This window comes from Diadema setosum, chromosome 20, assembly GCF_964275005.1.
Source record: "Diadema setosum chromosome 20, eeDiaSeto1, whole genome shotgun sequence".
Taxonomy (NCBI): Eukaryota; Metazoa; Echinodermata; class Echinoidea; order Diadematoida; family Diadematidae; genus Diadema; species Diadema setosum.
Window position 1 is genome coordinate 9,836,686 of NC_092704.1, and position 26,172 is coordinate 9,862,857.

The 26,172-nt window shown below is 38.3% G+C and overlaps 1 protein-coding gene across 1 annotated transcript; it reads right to left on the minus strand.

Annotated features, from left to right (window-relative positions):
* Positions 1-3,208: 3,208 nt before the first annotated feature.
* On the minus strand, positions 3,209-24,295 carry LOC140243298 (probable ATP-dependent RNA helicase DDX23). Its single transcript, XM_072322970.1, has 14 exons — positions 24,188-24,295; positions 21,244-21,518; positions 20,020-20,134; positions 18,214-18,352; positions 16,331-16,443; positions 15,206-15,318; positions 13,885-14,025; positions 12,868-13,093; positions 11,966-12,111; positions 10,176-10,443; positions 9,359-9,508; positions 5,842-6,102; positions 4,615-4,789; positions 3,209-3,915 (listed from the first exon to the last, which is right to left on the minus strand). Exons 2-14 carry the CDS (start codon positions 21,498-21,500, stop codon positions 3,689-3,691), a joined length of 2,331 nt encoding a protein of 776 aa, XP_072179071.1. The 5' UTR covers positions 21,501-21,518; positions 24,188-24,295; the 3' UTR covers positions 3,209-3,688.
* Positions 24,296-26,172: the final 1,877 nt, after the last annotated feature.

Below are 26,172 nucleotides of genomic sequence, written 5' to 3' on the forward strand. Positions count from 1 at the left end.
TATATATATACATATATATATATATACTATTTATATACATAAAGGGATATGCATAAAAATGCAGATATGTATGTATACACATATGTATACACATACATATAATTATGCATAGAAAATGTAATACATACACCCACTTTCATTTACATTCACACATATACACGCTGTACACACACACACACACACACACACACACACATAATCTTTTATACAATCATTCATTTAGACATGAAAGTACACTCACTCGTACCATTCTTATAAAACTCAATTTGACACACACTTGACACAATTAATACATACACGCACATCACATCTAACACTATTTCCATTCATGAACAATTTAATATTTCCTCCAATTTCATGTATCTCTGACATTTACATTGAAATCATATTGTTGAATATCTCTTGTATTGTATGAATCTATCTTATAACTGTCTTCTGTATAATGTGCATTTCATGTAAGTGCCATGCATGCAAACAAAACCAATTTTCAGAAAAGGACAATAAAATTGATTTGAATTAATTTGAATTGAATGAAATTGAATTCAATTGAATTGTCCATTGCGTTAGTACAGAAAGGTGGAAAGGAGACCTTGCAACTTTTGAGACCACCCTAATTTCCTTGTTTTATCATGGATAAAAACAAAAGAATTTAATAGTTACAGGACCTGCAAAATAATCTTGTTATACCAGGTACCTCATTATATCAGACCTTGTAATAACAAGGTTCCATTGTATGGGTTGTATTATCGAGAGTTGTTTGTTGTTGAAAGGTGGATATTGCTTCATTTTCTGTAGGGGGCAATGGCTTTCCTTGAGAGTGGTCCAAATGATAAAAGGGGATATAGGGGTATAGTATAGATGCCAGGCAAAAGGCTTTGAAGAATATACATCTAGTCAAGGGTGATGATTATACAGTAAATAGGCAGACAGACAAATTCACAATCAAACAACAAGAAGGCAAGTAATTAGATAGGTATGACTCCAGAGAACAACATCTAAAATTATTTAGGATTTTTTTTTTCTTGTTAAAGGGAATTTATTCCTTTCTTATTCTTTGACATTACAAAGTGTGTACAGCAAAGAATGCACAATCCATTATGGGCTCCAATGTAATCCATTTTACATAAACTTTTTTTTTTTCACAATGGATTGAAAAAAAAAACACACACACACACACATTTACACTTTCTTACATTTCCATGATACACTTTAAACAAAATGTGTACAAGAAAAATAACTTACTAAAATATATCAAGATATGCAAGGAATGAAATAAAAAGAATAAAGTACCTATCTTGAAGATTCGCTTTATAGCAAAATACACTACACGTAATCATTATCTAAGACTGGTCAGCATGAACATTGGGTTATTACCTTGTGAGGAATGCCATATCCAAACCAGGTTGCATTTTAGCACATTGGCATCAGGGTCACACTGCTACAACTATAATAGAACATGGTCATAGTCAACCTTGATAGGCATAAAGTGTAGCTCTTCAGCTGGAGAGTATGCACCTTTTTCTAATTGACAGTATCCACCCAAACTCATGATTTCTCAGGATGCTCATCTCAGACTAGCTTTAAAGTAGTAAACACTACCAGGAACCTCTTTCAGAAGTGTCAACGCAATGAAAGAAATCTTCATGAGAGCAACTTTTAATGTTCCCTTGAATGCTGACCACTGTCCGTAAGGGAATGGCATAACTGTACGAAGAATGCCATCCAACTCTAGAGCAACAGAAATGGTCTTCCAGTAAGATGCATTTGGAAATAGCAGTGTTCACACATGAACCATTGTACAGTTTCACATGAATCAAATATTCAAACCTGCACAAAACAAGTTGTGTATGTAGGGCTGCCAACGCCTGCATACCAAAAATCAAACAAACAAACAAACAAACAAACAAACAAACTAACTAACAAAAAACATACCGATGCACATTTAGGAACACATTCTGAAAGGAAAAAACAAATTAACAAATATATTTTGTTTAAAAAGTGGGGAAATGATAAATACAAGCTAAGCTGACCAAATATTTTTTTTTTTTTAAGTCCTGTATTACAAGGGATTGCTTTGCAGGACAGATGAAGAAAAAGCACAATAAATGTTCCTAAATCCAAGTAAATTCTAATAGCATAATATGCAATGTATATTTCAAGTCACATTGTGAAAGCTGAATATTGGCTAGATAGTCAAAGCTAATTCTGGAGTACCAATAAATTCAACTTATTGCAAAATGAAATGTATATTTATTAATAAAAACTCCGTAACATGAGAAGAGAAGGGTGGTTTGATTGAATCAATCCACTTTCGCTGCCCACTGGGATACATTGAAAAACCACGAATGGAAGCAGGCCTACTAGAGTAGAATTGCCCATCAGAGAATATGTGCATCCAAGCGTATGTTCATCGGTAACACTCAACTCCACTCAAGATTCCTCAGCTGTGTGCGTACTTACACAGATATCAGTGATAAAGCTGAACACATTTTTTTTTACAGAGATTCTCGAATATATCCAAGTCGTATCAGCCTTCTCACTCCATAGTATCCCCACACTACCGGGTCTTCAAGACCCTGTATGACTGTGTTTCCAGGAGGATTTGATCACATAACAAGACATTCAGAATGAAAGCAGTCATATTGATGCGGCTAGCCCAGTAAAAACCTGGGCAAATATAAAACATATAATAGCCTTATGTACCTTTACCACCAACTAGAAATCACTACTGCATGAAACTTTGTCTTGCCTCCTCACATGGAACCCAACACATATCATGTCTTTGTTTTTGAAAGCCTTCTCCTCATTGTTTTTTTTTTTTTAATAAGATTTTGGTCATAATATTTTTTTCCATCAGTATGGCTCTTGTGGACCAAGAATGCTCCAAGGAGTGGCTGAACCAATAAATACTCTACTCATGATGTGGAGAAGGCTGTAAATGCACACAAATAACAGGTAGCTAAGAAATTAAAAAGAAAAAAAAAAAACTCATCGAAAGGGAAAAACATAAAGCGAACAATATGAAATAACACTTTGGGCCATCCCCCTATTCTGTGTCTCATGTCTATAGAAAGTCATTATTTCTTGATGATTCCCATTGGTAAAGGAAGCTAATCAAATCTTAATACACATACACCACTCCATCTTTCTTGGAAATAAAAAAAAAAACAACAACAAAAACTGACAGCAATACTTTGGATTAAAAAAAAGAGAAGGTTCAAAAGAGATAAAATACTAAACCTACTCCCTCATGTTGAGAGACAGTTGTGTGAGACAATTGACATGCAACCTAATTTTTACACACTTGATGACAGACATGATATACTAAGCCACTCCTCCCACTTTCCTTTTCTTGTAGATTCATCATATCACCATGGAAACACAACACAAATCGGATAAGACTCAAAGACCATCTTGCTGTTCTGCGACGCGATCAGACCCTAAAAGCAGGGCACCGAATTTGTCATGCATCCAAACGTGTAGACAGATGCCGTGTAAGTCTTTGCACAAAATTCTCTCCGGAAGTTTTTGTCTTGCAGGAGTAGCATCGTTCAAGAGTGATATGGCAAAAGCTGGGTCGGATGCTATCAGAAATCCATCTTCTGGTTCAACCGCATCACACTGATGATGATGTTGCAAACACAAACAATGTCTTGTCTATTTCACGACCTCTCTCTCTCTCGAGATGCTACGAGATGAATATGGTCTCGTCCTTGCGCTTCCTCTGCATGATGGTGCCGGGCTTGTTCTGGGCGTCGGGGTGGCTGGAGAGCTCCGGCGGACAGGAGGAGACGGGGCTGGAGATGAGGACCTGCTTCAGGTCGTAGAAGACGTTGCTGTCGTCCTGCGTCAGGAATGTGATGGCCGTCCCCGTCTTGCCGGCACGACCCGTACGACCGATGCGGTGAGTGTAGTCTGGGGACGGATGTTGGAAGTAAAACAGAGTCAAGAGGAGAGTGAAAATTATTTAATGATAATGATAATAATTGCATTTATATGGCACTTCATACTGGAGTTTCTAAGCGCACTGGTGCTATTCATACAAAAAGACTAGAAAACACAATAACACTGATAGCAAAACCAGCATAACAGTAACAAAAGAAGAAGAAGAAAAAAATAATAAATGTGATACAGTGATATGATTTGACACTCAGTTTCTTACTTGTGGAATTTCCTATCAGTATTTTGCCCCTTGGGACACCTTTTATTCTTTTTGTTTACAAATATTTCAAGACTAAGTGTCACATCTTCATATCTAAGCATATGGGAGGTAAACATGATTGTATTTGACTTACTTCTTGTTGTGGTATTAAAATCATAACTTGTCCATGACTCTGATATTTCCATCGCTTATTAATCTGTTTTGTATTACAATTCCTTGTTTTACTGACAGGCACAAAACCTTGAAGGTTTGGGGCTTCTTGTAGTATTGATAATATATTGCAACACAAAAATGTTCACAAATCTACCAGAACCTCGAGTTTCCTTTAATCTTCCTACAAGCACGGAGAATAATATCTGGTGATAAATATTGTTCTTCTCGGCCCAAAAAAGAAGGAACAACTGCATCAAGAATAAACTTTGATCACACGCAGACTATTCCGTCTTCTTTACCTTCTATATTCTTGGCCATGTCGAAGTTGATGACCAGCGACACATTTCTGATGTCGATACCACGGCCAGCAACGTCTGTCGCAACCAGGATGTCCTTCAGTCCAGCCTTGAGACTAGCGAGGGCGTACTCACGCTGCTCCTGGCCCTTTCCTCCGTGAAGTGTTGTGGCATTGAACTGTGGGAGATAAGGTCAGTTGACAATGATTCCAAAAAATGGTAATTCTCTGCAAAACAACTTACATTAACCTGTTGAACAGTCTTGAGTATACTAGGGCAGGTGGCGACGGGAAATGCGTTTTATGGCAAAATCAGCACTTCCACCAGGTTTATATAAAAGGGATGGTAGTTTTGGTTGAGATGGGGATTCAGGTTTTAACTTTGCGTGATTATTAGAAACCACTTATATGAAGTATTATTAAGGAGCACACAATTCTAAGAGGATGTAAAAGTTCATTTGATGAAAATCGGTTTTGAAATGGCAGAGATATCCAAAAACTAAGTATATCAAAGTGGTCCTATAAAAAGGTGGGTCCCATCTTTTATTAGGATAGCTTTGTTATTGGATATCTCAGCTATTTCAAAACCTAGTTTCATCAAATATACTTTGAATTCCTCTTAGAATTGTATGCTTTTTAATATTTCATATGTGGTTTCTTATTATCTCACAAAAATGTTGGAAACCTGAAGCCCAAACTCAACCAGAACTACACAATCCCTTTAATGAGGTATGATAGCAAACATAATGATGACTAAAATCATATCCTTCTCCAATGCCAATGTCATTTGTATGTTTGCAAACACTTAAGTATCAGTCATTAAAGAATATCTTTGATAATTCTTTTGCGGGAAAAAAAATGCACAACTTGACCTCTTGACCTCCAGTTGTCTATGACAGGTTCTCGTAAAGTCATAACCTACATGCTGTACCACACAAATCGCAATATCAGCAAGAAGAAAAGTTTTAACTAAATTGCTGTTGGTTTTTAGCGACTAGGACATGGTTGCATTCAAGGGTTGGGCAAAACCTTTATTGATTTTCTCGTTGGTAATTCAGAAAGCTTTTTTGCCAAAAAGTCAACGCACATCACAGCAACACATAAAAAAAAAAACAGAAAACAAAACAACAAAAACATACAGGACAGGGGAGGGCACAAGTCCTCCAAACTTACAACCATCTACTCCAGAAATTAAGACAAGGGAGGACAAAACTCTCTACTCATAACTTACCCCCATTTTCTCCAGGGACTTGGCCAGGACGTCCACGCCCTTCTTCTGGTTGACGAAGATGATGATGGGTGGGTCGATGCCCTTCTCCAGGAGGCCAATCAGCTTGTGCCGCTTCTCCTGGTTGGACGTCATGTAGACGATCTGCTGCACGCGCTCCGTCGGCTTGCCCACGGAGCCGATGTAGACGACTGCGGGCCGTCGCAGGTAGTTGCGAGCAATGCGCTCCACAGCCGGAGGCATGGTGGCCGTGAACATAACAGTCTGGATGGACAGGTGATGAGGGGGGAATGACAAGACCATGTGTTGCAAATATCATTCTTAGCAGTCGATTTGCCAAATGAGCTATCGGGATTGTCAGAAAGTGACAGTAAATATGTCCTGTGACCCTCATCAACAGGTGTGCATTGACAAGGAACGGTAAAATGCAGTCCTCTTCAGCTTACCATTGAGGCCCGAAACATACAAGACAATTTCCTTGAAGATCACACTCTTACTGATCAATTATCCCTCTGGATGTCAACTCATGATACTTTTTGCATCAAACTTTGTGATAGTAAGATCATTTGGACAGATTCTAGTGTTGTTATGGTTGTTACAAGAACTCTTTTCTGCATCCAAAGGTTAACATGCAATAACTGAGTGAATTTTTTTCAATCACAATTAGGAAACAGTCACTGGTTCCACACATGATATTTATATTACAAGCTTATAGTTTACACTGTATTTGGGCCATTCTCCGATAAAGCGTGCAATTACCGTTGTAGAAATGACAAAAAATCAACATCAGAGATTTTATTTATTTTTCATCTTTTCAGAAACTTTAATCCCTTAGGAATACAAAACAATCAATGGGTGATTTTTGAGAGCCCATACTTTTCCTAGAAACATTTCCAAACGTAGAGTCCTTTTTTTGCATAATCACTATTATTAAAACCAAATATCAGATACGTTACCAGAGGTAGCCTTACAAAACTGTTGATTGTCTGCTTATTTCTTGCTTTAAAATGGCAATGATAATGTAAAACTACAAGCTTAAACATCTACAAGCATCGTGGAAACATTTTGGAGTCAGCTTTGATCTAATCTGTAATAAGAATGATCGTAATCTATAAAATGAAGGCTAAATAAAAATCAAGAACATGTACATATTTCGGCTTGAAATATATTTCCCTAATCTAACTTTTTACCTGCATTTGAATTACAACAATAATCTCATTGATTACGTATGCAACTTTATGAACAAGTATTATACCTCTCATAAATAGCAAATGCCAGGTAACATCTCTGTCAGATTAAATACATGTCGGACCGAAAGAAGAACGGTGTGTGGTAACGTATCTGACGCACCAGACGTTCCGTTAGTATACAATTTTAAACCCAACACCAATCATGCCAATATATTCATTTTAACTTGTAAGAACATCACAATATGATTATTTTCGTTAAAACACCGCACTTCTAAACGTAAAAAAAATGTTCTCGTCATCGATAGAAGATTAGATCATTCTTCAATAAAACTTTGAGATGTACGTAAAATACGAGTCAAGCAGGCACAATTCCACAATGCTTCTTTTCTGATATAGTTCCAAAATTTTGTTATTATGATACACGGAAGACGGTAAGAATGAAATTGGAAAAGATATAAGCAAGTGATAAATATAAATTCAAATTCCATTGTTCCTGTCTGTAATAAATTAGGTCTGAAGAACCAATAAGTGATGGTAACGTATCTGACAAAGTATTTATGTTTATTGACATAATAAACTACCAATTCACATCAAACCCCGATCACTCAAACATATGATTCAAAAACCTGACGCAAAACGTTAGAAATTGTTAGACATCAGATCCTATCGATATTTTCAGAACATAAACCTGCAACGAAGGGAGTGATCTTGACTTTAACCATAATACTGACCCCATTTTATGTAAATAAAATGCAACATTATGATGAAAGGTAATAATGAAAGGTAGACCGTTCATGTAGTTGCGTTTGCTGTGAAGTTGAAAAAAAAAGGTGGGTACCAAAACTCAGCCTCTAAAGTCTTTCTATGTTATTGTGTAACATCACATGCACACAGGCACACACACAAACACAACAAAGCAGAAAGAAAATGAATTTGTAACATGTCTGACGGCACTTTTTGTAAATGCCACAATAAGTAAATGTACATTTCTGCTTTAGATGAGTATAGGTTTTAACCTTTTGCAAGATAATCGAAATCCACTGACACGAAATACTTTACACCATATACCTCTTTGAAGAATTAAGTATTTACTTCATGAAAATGGCCCCGAAGTGACTGAGATGTCCAAAATAAAGTACAAGAAAGATGTCCAAATAAAAGGAGATGAGCCACCACATTTTGTTTGAAACTTATTCTTTTACTTTATATCGGACATATCGGCCACTTCAAAACCGATTTTCTTCAAATAAACTCCTAATTCCTCTTAGAACTATCCTTTTAGCAAGTCATGACAAGAGAGCCCGTTGTAAACCGGTTAAATCCGTGCGCAAAAGCGCGGCGCGAATAACCTTTTATTTTGTTGGTAATGTATCTGACACTTGTGATGGTAACATATCTGACGTGCCGTTACCGTTCTCATACTATTATCTACTAAAATATTCATTTTCTCCAAAAAAATTTGTTGTGTGATTAATCATTGCCTTAAGTATTCAAAAGTATCTGAGCTTCGCTTTTATTTACAGCATACTTTTTTCTAAATGAATCAAAGTTTAAGTAACGTATCTGATGTCAGCTTATCGTAAACATGAGGCTTCCGCGGCTTCGGATCAGTATATTTACTTTGTAACAAGAGATTCAATGAATAAATCATGGTTCCATGTATGCGTTCGGTTGACTTTGTTTAACACATGAAATTACACTGCCATGCGGCATTTCTTTGATCTTCTCTCAAGAGTCTAAAAAAAGGGTAACGTATCTGACTGCGATTTGGCGACATGATATAAATTATCTCTTAGAAAAATATCAAAACATCATATTGTTATGTAATATTATTTTTCATTCAGGCACTCGAGGGGCAATGTAATGAGGTACAAAAGATTTGATCTGAATGATATGTTAACAAGTAACAACTTGTTATATGAACACTTCCTGTCCTGGCGACATGGGGTTTTTAGGGTTACATCAAACTTTGGATCGTATTTCTAATATTATCCCGGACGTCCCAATAGCTTTATTGGTATTTATTTTACAGGTCCGACCTCTCAGATGAATTTAAGCAAAAAAATTGATTTCTGAGGGACAAAATATCGATTTCAACTGTATAAACATGCTGGCGACACGAAAAATCGCAGTTTTGCACGCTTTATCGGAGAATGGCCCATTTGTCACCTTTTTTATACTTGTCAAATTACGCTTGTCCATGCAACCAAGATGCATTTTTTATTTTGTTTGATGAAAGGAAAATACTCAGAATAAAATCAAGTTTGTTTCCACTGCAATTAAATATCATTCTTGAGACTAAACAATGGGCTTAAAATGTACATGCTTACTTGTCTGTATTTCTTCTTGGATGCAAAGTTTGCCAGCAGTTTGGACGTGTCTTCCGCCTCCTCCGTGTCTGGCTTCTGGTTGTTGACCGGAAGGTAGTCCAGAATCTTCTGGACGTCTGGCTCAAAGCCCATGTCAATCATTTTGTCAGCCTGACGTGGACAGAACACAACAACAATAACAAAAAGATTGATGTTACATCATGGTGCCAAGTAATTATTCAAACTCTGCACTTAGCAACTATGTAGCTTTTTTTCACAGTCTCAATTCTGGACATATAGGAATATCTCTCTGACCATAATAATCGAATGGTATCAGCCTCGCCCTGGCCTTTGTTCATCTGGCCTTACTCTCCAGATGCCTGTTACACACCTCCAGGGATACGGAGATCGGACATTTCCCTCTATCGCTCCTGGCCTATGGAAGTCCCACCCATCTTTTCTCTGTGAAATTGACAAACTGGATCACTTCAAAGCCTCACTCAAGACTCACATTTTTCACCAAGCATTCACTTGCTAACTCTCTTTTGGAGGAGTCCGCACCTTTGAATGTTTCTACGACATATATATGGTGCTATACAAATGCTGTGGATCATCATCATCATAGATAAAAGTTACAAATTACAACAGATTATCAAAGTTGGCTATCCCATAGTATAAAGTATATGCCTAATTACAAAGTTTAAACAAGACATACAATGTACAGTGGCTTTTGATAGCCAGGTATTTGATAACAAAGCAACTTTTAATCATTTCTTCTTTGAGTTTAGTCCCTTTCCATTAATGTACCTTATCATAACTGTATAAAACAGAATCTCACCTCATCCAAAACGACATAGGTGCACTGGCTGAGCACCAGGTACCTGTTCTCCAGGACGTCGATGAGACGACCGGGCGTGGCAATGACGATCTCGCACCCCAGGCGGAGCTTGAAGCCCTGGTCCTCGCGGGAGATGCCGCCGATGATGGAGACGGTCCTGATGCCCAGGGGCTTGCCAAACTTGATGGTCTCCTCCTCGATCTGCTGGGCCAGCTCACGGGTCGGGGCCAGGATGATGGCGTAAGGGCCCTGGTCTGCATCCTCCTCTCTGTGGGTCGGGGGGAAGAATTGAAGAACACATTAACCCGTTGAGGACTAGTCCTGAGTATACTCGGGCAGGTGCCTATGGGAAATGTGTGTTGTAGCACAATCAGCTCATTCTCAACAGGTTAACAGCTACCACTCTATAAATACAGTCAAACCTGTTTACAGTGGCCAATAAATAGAGAAAAAAGAAGGGCCATCATCAACAGGTGACCACTATAGACAGGTTATCAAACATTTGGAGTGCATTGCATAAACATGTACATAGTGTACGTACGTGTTTTATGCATTGAAAGGTGACATTATTAATCCCATTTGCATGGCAGGTGAATGCAGTGGTGGCAATCACTGAACTACTGTATATGCCAAATATTTTGTGAGGATTTTATTTTTGAAAATTTCATGAATTTCCACACTGCAAAAATTTTAACTTTTACAATATGAAATTGAAGGGAATACAAAAATATGCTTATTGCTGTATCCAATGATTTCTACAAGATTTACTTAAAAATTCAAAGATTTATCTCAAAACCGCTGGCACATTGCTGTTCTAATTCCAGAGACATGTGTGGCCAGAAGGCCTATAGGCATGTGCCTATATCTTCCCTGTCATGTAATTGTGGCAATGTGTGCAAAATCTGGACATGTGAGTGAGTAACAAGCCTTTACATTCCAGCTTACTTAAGTTGTGCATGCCATTTCTACCCTCCGCAATTACTGGTGACATGATCGACGTGGTGTGAGATGCATGTGCAAAATGCATGTGCTAGATTAGTTTGTAATTCTCCTCGTTTTTCTCATTGTCGTCCATTACTACGTGCATTACATTGGCTGCCTGTAAAGCAGAGAATCATATTTAAAACTCTGCTAATTGTATACAGAGCCATTCATGGTACAGCACCAGTGTACATATAGGAACTTGTAGAGTTAAAAACATCATTTCAAACATTTTATCATCTTCGAAGTTCACAGGATCAAACATTATTGAAATATCCATCGGGGAAATCAAAAGTTACTCTTGGTGACAGGGCATTTTTGTACGCTGCACCAAAATTATGGAATAATCTCCCTTTGTTTGTAAGACAAGCAGTCACAATTAATGAGTTTAAGGCCAGGTTAAAAAGTCATCTCTTGAAGTAGTGTACATTCTGTTTGAATTTTTTGTATGCATGTCATTTTGTAATGCGCAGTAGAGTATATCATTATAGTAGCTGCGCAATATAAATGTCCTTTTTACTATTATTATTATTATTATTATTTATTATTATTACAGGTGTTATCTTTAGCTTGACTATCTGGACCTTTTGATATGCAGACCCGAGACACAGCGCGCACTTCCATCTTTGTAAAGTGTTTTTATTTCAAGGCAGGGTAGGAAACGTTCTCAGACTGCATACACATCCACAGTTCAAACTATCACATGGAATACTGGAATGTAAGGATGTACATTAAGACTGAGAGATAAAGTTCCCTGGGGGTCAAATCCAGGTGAAACACCTGTCTGTCTGACGAGCTCACCAGCATACCTTTCTATTTTTGGAAGAGTCGTGATCCAGACCAGGAGAGGAATGAGGAAGGCGGCCGTTTTACCAGACCCCGTCTCGGCCACACCGATGACATCACGGTTCTGCAGACCAATTGGGATTGCCTGCCGCTGGATTGGCGTTGGATCCTGTGGGGGGGGGGGGGGGGGGAAGGGAGGGGGAGGAGGGGAGGGCAGGACAAAGAGAATGTTGGTATATTTGGGAGTCCCAAGTTTTAATTGCATTGCTCGCCTTTGCTACTGCCATTATTGACAAAAGTGTGCCTAAGGCACATGTACAGTACACCTCACTTGTAAATGAATGTCTCACACGGAAACACATAGACACAAATAAATTGCATACATATATACTCACATGAATTTAGATAGATAATAACAACAGCACGATGCTTTTAAAGTGCATAAGACTGTCGTAACATCTTTACACACATTAAGGAGTAAACATAGGACAGAAAGATGCTATAAAATGTAAACATATTAAGTCATTCAAAATGCTTTCTGAATAAATATGTTGCCAGGACAGATTTAAACTTTGGCATTAAGGAAAAGTCCTTCAAATTAGATGGGCTACATAGCTGTGTCACCAAGGATTCCTCCTGAGCATGTACTGTAAAAGTAGATATTTTCGCATGACTAATTTTTTGCCCTCGGCGGGGATAGAAGAGTCTCCAGTGCTTTTTATTTCGCAGATTCAAGACATCAACTACTGGAACATATAGCAAGCAAAAGCATTTGCATGCTTTTATTTTCGGGCTAGTTTCTGGTTCCGTGAAATGCGCAAAAATTTCAACACCGCAAAATTTTTCACTTTTACAGTATACTGCTAAATGTATTCAATCTCACAAATAAAGTCACTCTCTGTCAGCCCCCTGAGATCGTACGTACCTTGTATCCCACTTCCTTGATGATGTCCTGAATGTGCTGGGGCAGGCCCGCCTCGTCCCAGAAGCGGATGGGGTGCGGGATGTGGCCGCCCTTGGTGGAGATGTTGAAGTCCTCGCGGAAGATGCGCCAGTCGCGGTCCATCATCTCAGCCAGCTTCTTCTGCTTCCAGTGCCGGTCGTCCCACTTCTGCTTCTCCTCCTTCTTTTTCTGCTTCTTCAAGCGATTCCTGCATTGGGGGGGGGGGGGGAGGGAAGGGGGAGGGGTGCGGGGAGTGAGGAGAACAGGTTGATTGGTAGATGAGCTACTGAGTTATCTTTGTCACCCATGACAAAAGAAAAATGCTGGAAGAAAGGAGAGGGCATCAACTTACTGGTACATCCCTACCCTCAGTCGAACCTCTATCTATCTAATCACATCTAATCATCTCTAGAAACATACGAAAGCTAATCCCTATCTTTTTTGTAACTTATGATAGCAATAATAATGACTATAATTTTGAGAATAATGAGAGAAACCTAATAATGATGATGATAATGACTATAGCATTGTCATCATTATCAGTACCTCTGTGATACTACAACTTGCGCGAGCAGCAGTAGTAGTGACAGTAGTAGTAGTAGTGGTGGTGGTGGTGATAGTAGTACAACAGTACTGTAAAAGTGGAAATTTTCAGTGTTGAAATTCTTGCGCATTTCGTGCAAAAAGTAGGTAGCACAAAAATGAAAGCATGCAAATATTTTTGCATGCCGTATTTTTCAATAGTTGATGTCTTGATTCAAAGAATTGAAACCCTGCGAAACTCATCAAACGGTACTCTTCCAAGCACAAAGAATTACTTGCGCGAAAATATGCACTTTTACAGTAGTAGCAGCAGCAACAGCGGCAGCAGTAGTGGTAGTAGTAGTAGTAGTAGCAGTAGTAGCCATAGTAATAGTAAAAGCAGTAGTAGGATCACCACATCACCATCAAGATTACCACTGTTGCTGACGAAAATATGCTGTTGGGACCAGCACTTACTTTTCTTGCTCCTTTTCCTGCTGTGACCGCCTCTGGTCCAGGATGTCCTGGTAGAACTTGGAGGTCTTCTTCTGGGCCTTGATGTCGATGCCAGCGATGCTGCCACGCCCAAAGAGCTGAATCTCGTGATGCTCCTTGTAGCTGTGAGAACAAAATTGTGATTGAATGACAGCACTTCTCGATCGTAGAATTCCAGTGCAATGACCTATGTAATTTCCTTGACACATGAAATACAGATATAGTTGGTCTTACAAATTTTGTTTTCAAGACTTTACTCCAGCATGACTCATGGTAATAACAATTAATTATTCCTACTTGTTGGAATACACCAACAAAGAAAACAATTCACCTTTTATGCATTTGAGAAAGATGGAGTCTCTTCCATTACGTGGAAATCACAACTATTCCCCGCATGTGTAACGTTAAACAAAAATAACATACATCAACGTATGTAATCTCTCTCATTCGCATCTGAAGTTACATAATCTATTTCTTTCTTGATCACGTACCATTATAAGAATGGTGAAGTTTGAAATACCGCATGCTCACTATAGCTCTGCTCTGGCAACCCAGTAACTGCAACATTTTCAGCCTTTAGTTGATGGAAATATTACCAGCATTCTGCATGCAAAAGGCCTGGACAATTAAACCATTACTTCCTAGAAACCACATTCTAGTTACTCACTGTATCTTTCTATCATAGTTTGTACTATTCATTGTGCGCGTTTCATTCCGCAGGAAACAAAAAAAAAACACTGTCAGAGCCTATATTTCGTGGGAAATAACATGACATTTTGTCAGAGCCTTTTTTCTTCACATATGATAAATTTTTTAAATGCTGAATTTAGGAAAATTTGTTACTATTTCTCTCTCAAACTGGACAATTTTTGTTAATTTCTTTCTGATCTGAGTGCCAACTTAATGAACCGAAGCCATTCCACCCAATTTTTCTCCAATACATGGTACACAATTTCTTTACAACAAAATTCAGAGATTGACAAATTGCCCTGCATCGACGTAAATAAGCACTGAATAGATCAGTGTTTTAGTAGTAGCCATGATAAAAATCATGGGCGCACATACTCGAGCGGGATGATTTTTATCATGGCTACTACTAAAACACTGATCAATTCAGTGCTTATTTACGTCGATGCAGGGCAATTTGTCAATCAGTTGCAATGAAAGCATCTCGACGGAAGAATTTCATGAATTTGAAAAATTCAGAGATGCCAATGTAACAATGGCAAGATTAGGGTTTCTTCCAGCAAAATTCTGTTTACAAAGCTCTAAAGGGAGTAAGAGAATGACAAAGGTGTCTTACAGCGGGTTGTAGTCAGCAGACGTGTCTTCACCTGGATCCCAGTCAAAGACAAATTTCCTGTCGTTCAGGCGACGCACTCTCCGCTTCTTCTTGATGATACCAAGATAGCGGTCCTGCGTCGAAATTGAACAAAATAGTGCAAATGAAGAAATGGCGTATAGTGTTTGCTGTACAAAGGAGTTTGTAAGAAAACAGCATAGACTGTTGGTTGGTATTCTTTCAGTTGGATAACCTTTATCAAAACACATAAAAACAAGAGATATCCTATGAATTATGTTCATACAGTCAAACCTGTCTCAGCGACCACCTGTCTATAGTACCCACCTACCGTATATGACCACTAAAAACAATTCCCTTCGAGAGAAAAAGCATGCGAAAGAACCTGTCTTTAGTGACCACTTGTTAAAAATGGCCACTTTTTTTCATCTCTCTTGGGTGGCCGCTATAGACAGGTTTGGCTGTATTCATCTACAGTAACAGATTACATGAAAATGTGGCTATTAATATCAGCTCAAATCAACTGAGCTCTATAATGTATGTGTTCTTCAGAACAATGAAATAATGTTAACACAGAAATTTTAGCAGTACATCAATTTTCACATATTTCGCACTACTTTTGGCTAATATGAATTTTAAAACCTGCAAAAAAAAATCTTTACAATATTCTCTGCACATTTGGAATAATTTGAAAATTGTGCAGTGCAAATTCAAGAACCCATGAGTTTGGTTTTGAAAGAATATATGGTTTATTCACCCATCTGCACAACATGACGGTTTACCATGAGATTGCTGTACAGTCCTAATAAGCACCTCTCCCGCCATAAAATCGAAGTGAATTTGTACACAAATAATAGAACTGCAATGTGGAAGATCCTGCTCCACTCACTTTAAGTCAAAGCACTTGAAATAGGGTAACTTCTCCTCAAGGAACTTGTCTATTTCATTCATTGCCACTCACTTATATCTGAAATACAGAGAAGGAAATATCCAAGGAGAATTTGTTTTTCCTCATTCACTGAAGTAATTTCCTACTGCGCTTTGTATCATAATCAGGAGCCTTGCTAGATTTCTGGAGCAGACGATTTGATCAGACTTGATTAGATATGATGGTGGATTTATTCATACCTTGATGGCCTGCTTTTCCTTCACTTCATCCCTAGACAGCTTTTCCTCCTCCATGTTGTCATCCCTCATCCTTCTCTCTCTCCGCTCTCTTCGTTCCTTCTCTCGTGGATCCTCTGTTACAGACAAATTTACAGATTGAAGGCTGAGTGAGACGGTGCAAATGATCATAACATTACAAGGCTCTTGTCTTTCATTCATTCATTCAAGCGTATGGCAGTGTGCCTGGTTGATACCATTTGCTCATTAATGCTAGTCCCCTGAGATGAACCATGAGGGGTCGGCATCATTCACCTGTTTTTTTTTTGTGTGTGTGTGGGTGGATAGGGGGACCACTTCACCCGGTTGGCACCCTGCTCTTTGCGATGAATGAATAAAGTGGGATCTTTTACGTGCGTGTGTTGTGGTGAACACACGCATGGGACCTCCATTTAATGTTCTATCCGAGGGACAGAGTGTTTCGCCTCTTACTAGAGGGGACAGAATGTCTACACACAACATTGCTCAGTGAGACTCGGGAATTGAACCCGGTACTCTTGGATGTGCAGGTACGTAGACGCACTACCGACTGAGCCATATCCCCGCCCTTGCCTCCAAAGTAGCTGGATTGCAGGCGCACACCACAATGCCCAGCCACCTCTTGTCTTTTTATGAACAGGACGGAATGCAGGAAACACAATCTTTAAACTTTTTGAATATCTGAGTCATCAGTATGCATTGACAGTGTTAAAAAAAGCAATACATTTTGCTCTTTTTTTTACACACAAAAAATAAATATCGAAACCATCTCACAATGGCATGTATACGTATCTAATTGCCTGAAAGTGCTTCTTAAATGAATAAATCTGCACGGAAACTGTACGGACGGCAAACATGAACACACTGGCCCACATTGTGGGCATAGGTCGATGGTCAATAGGGGGTTACAAACTGACTTCAACCCTACATGTATTGAATAGGGTGATGCTGTTGTTTGTTTTGTGTGGGTTTTTTTCTCTCTCTCTTTTCTTCTTTCCTCTTGACTGTTGAACCATCTTAACAAAGACATTCTGCTTCTTCTTTAAATCAGCCTTTAGGAAGAAGCAACTGAAACTTTTTTCAACACTTTTTGGGCTAAGGCTTCGAGTACTGCTCTTACCTCTTGACTGTTAAGCAATCTTTTAAAAACTATATTGCTTCGTCTTAAAGTACCTAAAGAATAAGCCACTCAAACTTAATCTTACGTTCTATATGGATTACAGTCATGCTTTCATTACTTACCTCTTGAATATTGAGCAATCTTTTCAAAGTCGTTCTATTCTTTCTAGCCTCTACGAAGGAGCAATTCAAACCAAATTTAACAGTCTATGGCCAAAGGTGATGCTTTGTTTACTTCTCTTACCTGTTGACTGTTGAGAATTTTTTTCAAATTGTTTTGCTTCTTCTTAATGTCTCCAATAAGAAGCTATTCAATCCCAATTCAATACTCTATGGGCCAAGGTGATACTTCGAATACTGCTCTTACCTACTGACTGTTGAGCAATCCCTTAAAAATATTCTGCTTCTTCTTGAAGTATCTAAAGAATAAGAAATTAAAACGTAATTCTACACTCTGTATGGATTACAGTCATGCTTCCATTACTTCTCTTACCTCTTGAATATCGAGCAATCTTTTCAGAGTCTATCTATTCTTTTTAGCCTCTAAGAAGGAGCAATTCAAACCGTATTCCAACACTCTAGGGGCTACGCCGGTACTTCATTCACATGTACTTCTCTTACCCGTTGACTGTTGAGCATTTTTTTTTTTTTCAAAGTTGTTCTGCTTTTTCTTAGTCTCTAATAAAACGCAATTCAATCTTAATTCAACACTTTTTGGATTAGGGTGATACTCAGGTTACTTCTCTTACCCATTGACTGTTGTGCGATCTTCTCAAAGTCGTTCTGCTTCTTCCTGGCCTCCTCCATCGCTGCCCTCTGGGCATCCACTGCCTCCTGTCTCCGCTGCAGAGCAAGCTTGGCTCGCTCCTCCTTGCTGAGAAACTTGGGCTGAGATCGAGCAAAAAAAAATAAAAAAACAGGAAGAGGAGCAGATGAAGGACAACTCACACAAATGGTTGGAAATCAAGAGATCATGGTTGCATCATGTTGTGATCTTTTTTTCTTTTTTTTTCCTTTTTTTTTTTGGGGGGGGGGGTTCATCCTTGAATCTGGTCACCAGCAACAACCCTAGATTGTAGATTGTTTACACGTGCCTGATTTACCCTACTATTATTCTGTGTGACAATTGGTTGTCACACAGAATTCGTGGACAATTGGTGCACGGTAGGTTTCGAAAGAGACAATATTGGTACTTTTACTGCGTACATCACGAAAACAGTCATAGCTGCTCACCATGATTGTTAGTCTGAAGCACTGAGGCCGTGGGAAGACACATTTAAAAGCTGGTGTAGATTCATCAAGCTTTCATCTGGTATCTACAAATATCATCTTAAAGCTTCGCCTGTATTTCAAGTCGGTCAGTATGTTTGCAGTGTGTCACATGCTGATCAAGTTTGTGCGTATGTCTTTAAGAATGACAAATTGTTTTGATGAATCTATTGTCATTGTCTAACCAAACACACACATATGATTATGCAGGTATAACACATGCTCAGTCTTTTGAATGTGCAGTTTATTTACCTTTAATAGCAGCTTTTCTCTGCTCCTGCACTGACTAAAATACATGTACATTGTCGTCTTACAAGACATGGGGTCTTGCATATTCAACAACACGTAACTACAATATACCTGGCATTCTAAGCTTTTCTTGAAATGTCTGAAATAACAGTTACTGTATGCGCCATATATTTAGCGAGTCTAATTTTTCATGCATCGGGACTTCTCGAAAATTTCTCAAGTGGTTACACTCGCGATTGTGGAGTACACTAAATCCGCACATATATTTCCAAGGGTGAACCTGTCCTGTAACTCTTTAGGTGCCATGTTCGCACACCCAACTCAGTTGAAGTTACATAGATTTAAAAAACAGAATTTTTTTTTTTAGCATGACAACATTGCTCTCTCAGAATGATGTGGCACACAGGGGGTTTACACCATGGCACGTGAAAGAGTTAATTTAGGACAAGTCCACCTTCATAGACACGTGGATTGGGTGAATGCAGCAATATTAGTAGAACACATCAGTGAGAGTTTGAGGAAAATTGGACAATCTGTTCAGAAGTTATGAATTTTTGAAGTTTCTGCTAAGTCACTGCTGGATGAGAAGACTACTAAAGCTTGTGATGTCACATGTGTAGAACGATATAAAGAAAACATTAAGAAGATTCAACATATTTTCACTTTTCTCGCATAATAAGAGAACGCTTGCCTTGCCTCTTTCAGAAGGCAGGCGGAATGATATTACCCTTAGTGTTAACATACGTCAGTGACAAGTCAAGGAAATGGGTACTTTTTTCAAAAAATGAAATTTTGTGAAATTCTATTTATATTTTCCTAATATCGCTGTACGCATGTGACATCATACACTGTAGTAGTCTTCTCATCCAGGAGTGATTGCGCAGATACTTTAAAAATTCACAACTTGTGAATGGATTGTCCGATTTTCCCCAAAGTTTCACTGATGTGTTCTAATAATATTCTGCATACACTCAATCCACATGAAGGTGGACTTGTCCCTTAATGGGTTAAAGAGGGCCTGCTCTAGCTGGGAATACCTTAGACAGGGCTTCCTGCTCAGCATTCTTCCTAGCAATCATCTCCTCCAGAGACAAGGGCTGTTTCTTGTTGGACTTCTCATCCTCATCCTCCTCCTCATCTTCCTTCTTCACACTGTAAGAGTTTTTAAACAATACCATTGATATCAATTTTCGTGTACCATTTATCTGTTTGCAAATACGGAAAGACAATTTTTCTTTTTTTTATTATTATCATTACTATTATAATAATAATAATGATAATTAATATTATTATTATTATTATTATTATTATTTTGCTTCTATGCCAATTCTGCACAGAGCAATTCGTTAAGTATAAGTTACGCTTCTCGAATCAATTCTGGGCTTCAGTTTCTTGACATACGCTCTACTGCCCCCATTATTGCATCTCTACCACAGAGAGATCCCAAGCTACCAATGAAAAATTAGGAACATTCTACATAACGGTAGCATGCCCATATCATATAATCTGATACCGGAAGCAGCCTGACAGTACTGCTATAAGAATCTATGGTACCCTGAACATATCGACATAAACATTCAATAAAACTGTGTGGTACTGCCACCAATCAAACAACATATTCTAGAGAATGAGCACACAGAACACTGATGCTAGGTGAAACAGAAGTATGCACACATGGAATAACAGTGAAACCATCAGTGTCAGTAAATAAACTTCAAACTCTGATTTGTTTCACAGATTGGCAAACATTTTTAAAGTAATTTGCAGACAGTCTTTTCATTCATACTGAGCATCCTTATCTAACTTGGGCTACTCTGTAAACACTGCATTCTCAACTCATTTCATCCTTCTCCAATGATTGTCTGGTAAAAATTTTCATACAATTTTCATGCTCACTATATGCAATAACTTGCTTTTGAACCATGCACATGAAGATAAACAATACTTCTCAGAGTTGCAACTCGCCGTGCAACAACTTATAATACTGTTAAATTTTAATCATAATAGCAAAACTGCAATGATTCTATTAATGAATTTAACAGTCTCATAAGAACAGAAGTGGATTTACTGGAATATATTTACAAAAATGCAATTTTGGTGTAATTAAGAACTGAGCTATTGCATACTTTATAATGTGCTTCTAAACTTATTACACATACAAATGTAAAAGTTGTTGGATTATTTGGATACAGGAAGGTAGGAGAATTTGAAAAAAAAAAGAGAAAAAAAAGATGCATTTTTTAGCCAATAAAATGAATTACCTTTTTGACTTGTGACTTGGTGACTTTGAGCGCCTTGATCTGTCTCTCTTCCTGTCCCGATCCTTGTCCCTGTCCCGATCTCGATGTCGGTCACGATCTTTCTCTGACCGCCCCCGGTCACGGTCGCGATCGCGGTCATGTCGGTCCTTGCGGTCCCTGTGGCGGTCACGGTCTACTTCGCGGTCACGGTCTCGATCTCGGTCTCGGTCACGACTGTGATCGATGTGTCTCTCACGATCTCGATCCCTCGATGACATCTTAATCGCAGAATGTGCCTACAAATTGTATACCCCAACAAGGTGTGAGAGTAAAACATTATGATGATGTGATTGTAACCAATAAACTGTATGAATGAACACTAGACTCTTTTTTTTCAAATATGGAAACTTTAAAGTACAAAGATAGTGTATTTCAGTTTCTGAGGATATAGAATGGCACAACTGCATCACTACCTCATCTGACTTTAATCAATTTTATAGAAAATGGTGAGACGGCAAGTTTCCTCCTATTAATTCAGCTCTTCCTATTATGTTATCAGTCTGCACATGTAGTAATCTTGACACCTGAAGCTTCCAGTCAATATGCTTTAATTCAGTCAAATAACCAGCTTGAACACTATCAGTAGTTCATACAAAAGCAACGAAAATGTGAAAAACAAAAGGCATAATATTGTGACTTATATTTTCTAGATCTCTATCATACCCCATTCTGAACAGTTTTCCAGAATTGGGAATAACTTGTCACTGTTCAATTCAAATCTACAAAAAGAAGAGACATGAAATCATGACAACATTTAACCATGACTAAAGCTGTGTAACTGTAAAAATAACAGAAACAGGACGAAATATTCAGAAATGGGGAAACAAGAAAGATTAATACTTTTGCACGACTGAATTGTTTTACATACATGTAGATGTCGTGAATGCCACCGTGAGCTATCTAACCCTTGCAAACACATCCATTATTTTTAAGCACAGCTTGCCAGAAAATCAGCTCAGGTATTGCACTGCAAGCAACAACAAGGGCATAAGAACAGGAGAGTCGTAAAATTTGATCTGTTTTCATCGTTGCAAAGTCAATTTGTGCCACTCTTTTTCCATCAATTTTGTGAAATTACATGTTTCAAAGTGTTTACCATGTCTGACAATTGGAAGCAGAAAGCAGTCTGAAAATCTGAATTTTATGAAAAGTTAATGTTAGATCTAATCTTTTTCAAAGTGTTTTAAACCAACATTTTTCTCCCACAGTCAGGCACTCAATTCAAATTCTGTCAGCTGAGATTTTGGGTGAATTTCACCGCAGCACCACTCTCACTGTGCGCTGTTGTAACCAATCTACGCTAGATCATTTACACCAGGTCAGAACGCAATAGATAATGCGCATGCTGACTGCAAGCACAGTTGAGCATGCCAAAAAGAAACGATGCCAATCGACTCTGTACTACTAGCTCTGTAAATAGAGAAAAATCATGACAAATTTAATCAGAGGGTCTAAAATGCTGTATTTTGCACAAATAATAGCATTCATTTAGATCTAGAAACTCTACATATAGAGTAAAAACCCCAATTTTCGGACACTTAAGCTTTTTTTTCAATATTTTTTGAACTCAAATAATAATACTCAAATAATATAATACAAAATTATATCTATAATAATGTATGTTAAATATAACAACCTACTTTTTCCCCATATATTGATTTTTTTTTAAATGCATCATTAAATTTCACAGAATCCCCAAATATTATCACCTTGTCATTTCCCCAAAATTCGGACAGCATCTCCAAAATTCGGACGCGCGCGCAATGTCAATACGCGTACAAAGGTCGTTGAAAAATGAGCGCGCGCCATACCTCGTAGGCGCAAGGTTGCATTGGGGACGTTGTGGCGCCCGTTCGTGTCCGAATTTTGGTGACTCGGCACTTGCATTCAGCCCCTATTATTCACTGCATTGGCACGTATGGACATTTTGTTTTTCTTTTGTGCTTTTGAGGATACAGTACCATCACACATACTCTGAGCTTGCGATAAGCGAAAAATCTCGCGACAGAACGGAGTAATTTTTCAATTTTTAGTGCTTTTTCGGCAACCCTGATTCATTACACGGGACCTAATTCGTGCGCGCTTTGGAAAGTTGCAGCGATTCTGTGTTTTTGACGGCAAAATTTGGGATTTTAGATGGGTTTTTGGAGGTGACTCGGGCACTTTCCTGTGGTGAACGAGTCTGCCAGTGTGTGAAATGATGTGATATGCGTGTGTTGTGACAGTAGAATTTGCTGGCTTGTGATAAGTGATAAGTGTCCGGATTTTGGAGGCTGGCCAAATATTGGGGCTTTTACTCTAGAAAAAATGTAAATTTTGCTAACTTGTTAAAATGTCTAGAGACAAGAGTACAGACCATTGCATTGACTGTCAATGATCATCGATTGTTAACTTGTATACGTGTATGTGAAAACTTCACTCGTACATTGTCTCGGAAAAGGTTCGAATCTAGCTATTTAACTTAATCGTTATGTTTGTAGACTACAATTTCGGGCATAATCAACGTCGTTAGATGGGGTAATTTACCTACTAGATCTACGTCTACAGGCTGCACTCAGTTGTAAATTACCGTAATTCACACGACCCCGAGAGTAAACCCAATGCAATGGAAACTCTAGACTAGTCTGGCTTGTTTACCACAGTTTGCAGTGTAAATACTGTAGGTCTAGGCCTACGCACAGCCAGCAGCTCTCAGCTCGGATCAGAGTCAGACTCAGCTGAGCTGAGTCTGACTCTCAGCTCAGACAGAGGTCAGTCACTCGTATGTCAATGCACACAAGACCCAGCTGAAATAGCAATAGATGGGACTGTAAAAATTTACATTGCACCGAGTGTAAATATTTAACATTCGTTTTGAACCAAAAGCCAAGAAACTTGTGACTTGAAATATCTGTTATACACTTACACAACTATGAAGTTCTTGTTGCAGTCAATTTTGTTCCAAAGTTGAGCAGTAAACCCTTTCGATTCGCGGAATTTCACGTTCAAAAAGAGGAGAACAACACCGCTCGGGTTATCCCGACGTACGTTTATTAAACGTATCTACAGAGGGCGCTCGGCAAATAGAAAAAAAAAAAAAACACGAGAAAAAACAGTACTGAGTACACAGAAGAGGGTTTGTTTGTTTTTGTTCTGTTTTGTTTTTGGAGGGGCGGGGTAGATTTTTTTTCCTAACAAACTGTTAAAAGCTATTGACTAAGAGCAACTATCAGACAAAATGCTTGAAGAAATGTCCCTTGAGTTGAAAAAGTAGCGCCAGTATGATATGTACAGTAACTCTTTACTTATCAATTTCAATTACTGCAACAAAGACAATTTTTAAAAAGTACACTGCCAAAGCACGCGCGTTGTCGCTCACAAAGACTCGAAAATTGGGCATCATCATAACAAGCGAAATCTATGCAATGCAACTGAACACAATTAACACACACACACACACACACACACACACACATAAAAATGTGTGGAAGGGTGAACAGCTACGAAAACAACAGAATTGCCTGAATTTTTTTTTTTTATCACTGTATAGGAAAACATAATTTGAAAAAGGAGAAGGACCATTCACAAATCTTTTTTCATTTTCATTTCATTCATTTTATTTCCGACAAACAAAAATACAATTACAGTATAATATTATGCATAATTACACAAAATCAATACAACACCGTAATAGACGAAACTCGAACCAATTGAAGTACAATTTATGTAACTTCGATCGATGAAAATACAACTCAAAATTGCCGGAAATGGAGAGAAGCAGAGCTTGTATTTTGAAGACACCTCAAACGAGAAGGAGAAGGATCGGTATGGAAAGGACAAGACAGCAATTTACAAGTCGGCCCTTGTATAGGGTCCTACTGGAATCCTGCAGCGGGAGGAGGAAGAGGAGGAGACCCATCTTGAGCACCTCAGGGACCATGGACAGGGACCTAAACCACGCCAGCCCTGGCCGCATGGACAGAGCCGAATGGAGGACTTTCGTTGCTGCCTATACATACGTTCCTACCGGCATAATGAACAGTGAGTTATACAAGGATATTATATTCAGTTTCAATGGCATAATTCATTTCCACGGACCAGCAAATGTGTACAAGTAACAAGCGATCAATTTCAAAATGCAGCAGGCACATCTCTAGAAGTACAAAAACTTGTGGCGAGTGTGCCCTTATTGAGTATGACATTCCATAAATGCAGTATCATAGTAAAAGAAAAAAAAAACATATACACTGTATTTACATATGAAGGGCTTTTTTCCCAAAAGGCACTAAATCCATTGAAAAATGATGGATTTAGCGCCTTTTGGAAGCAAGCTCTTCATATAATATATAAATATATATATATATATATATATATATATATATATATATATATATATATATAATTATCAACAATCAACAGCGGAGTGATCAATTGTTGTTTGACACAAAAAAGTAAAATGTTGATGTTAATTAGAATTCGTCCATTTGAATAATTCCCTTCTTTGCAGTCGTTCAAATTTGTTACCGAGGATGCATATTTTTTTGAAATAGCTGCAATCAAATAAAAAACTTAAGAGGGAGGGGAGGGGAGGGGGGAAGGGGGAGGAGAGACTTTCGTATAGAGGAAAGCCGGTCTATTAATTGTTAACACTCGAATATTTTATACGGTGTACTTCTTTTTGTGTAAAATCTTACTGGAAATATTTTCTCTTCTGGGGATTTAAGGTCTATGTTTCGGTTCGGTTGCCAAATATTTTCGTATGCTTTTTAAATTCATTGCATGTAATAGACCTATTTGAACACATCAAGTTTAAAACACCCTACGATGTGAGATCATGAGAGTGATCGTTATACAAGCCTAACGTTACTGGCTTTACAAGGAGATTTGAAGAAAAAGAAAAGACGAAGAAAA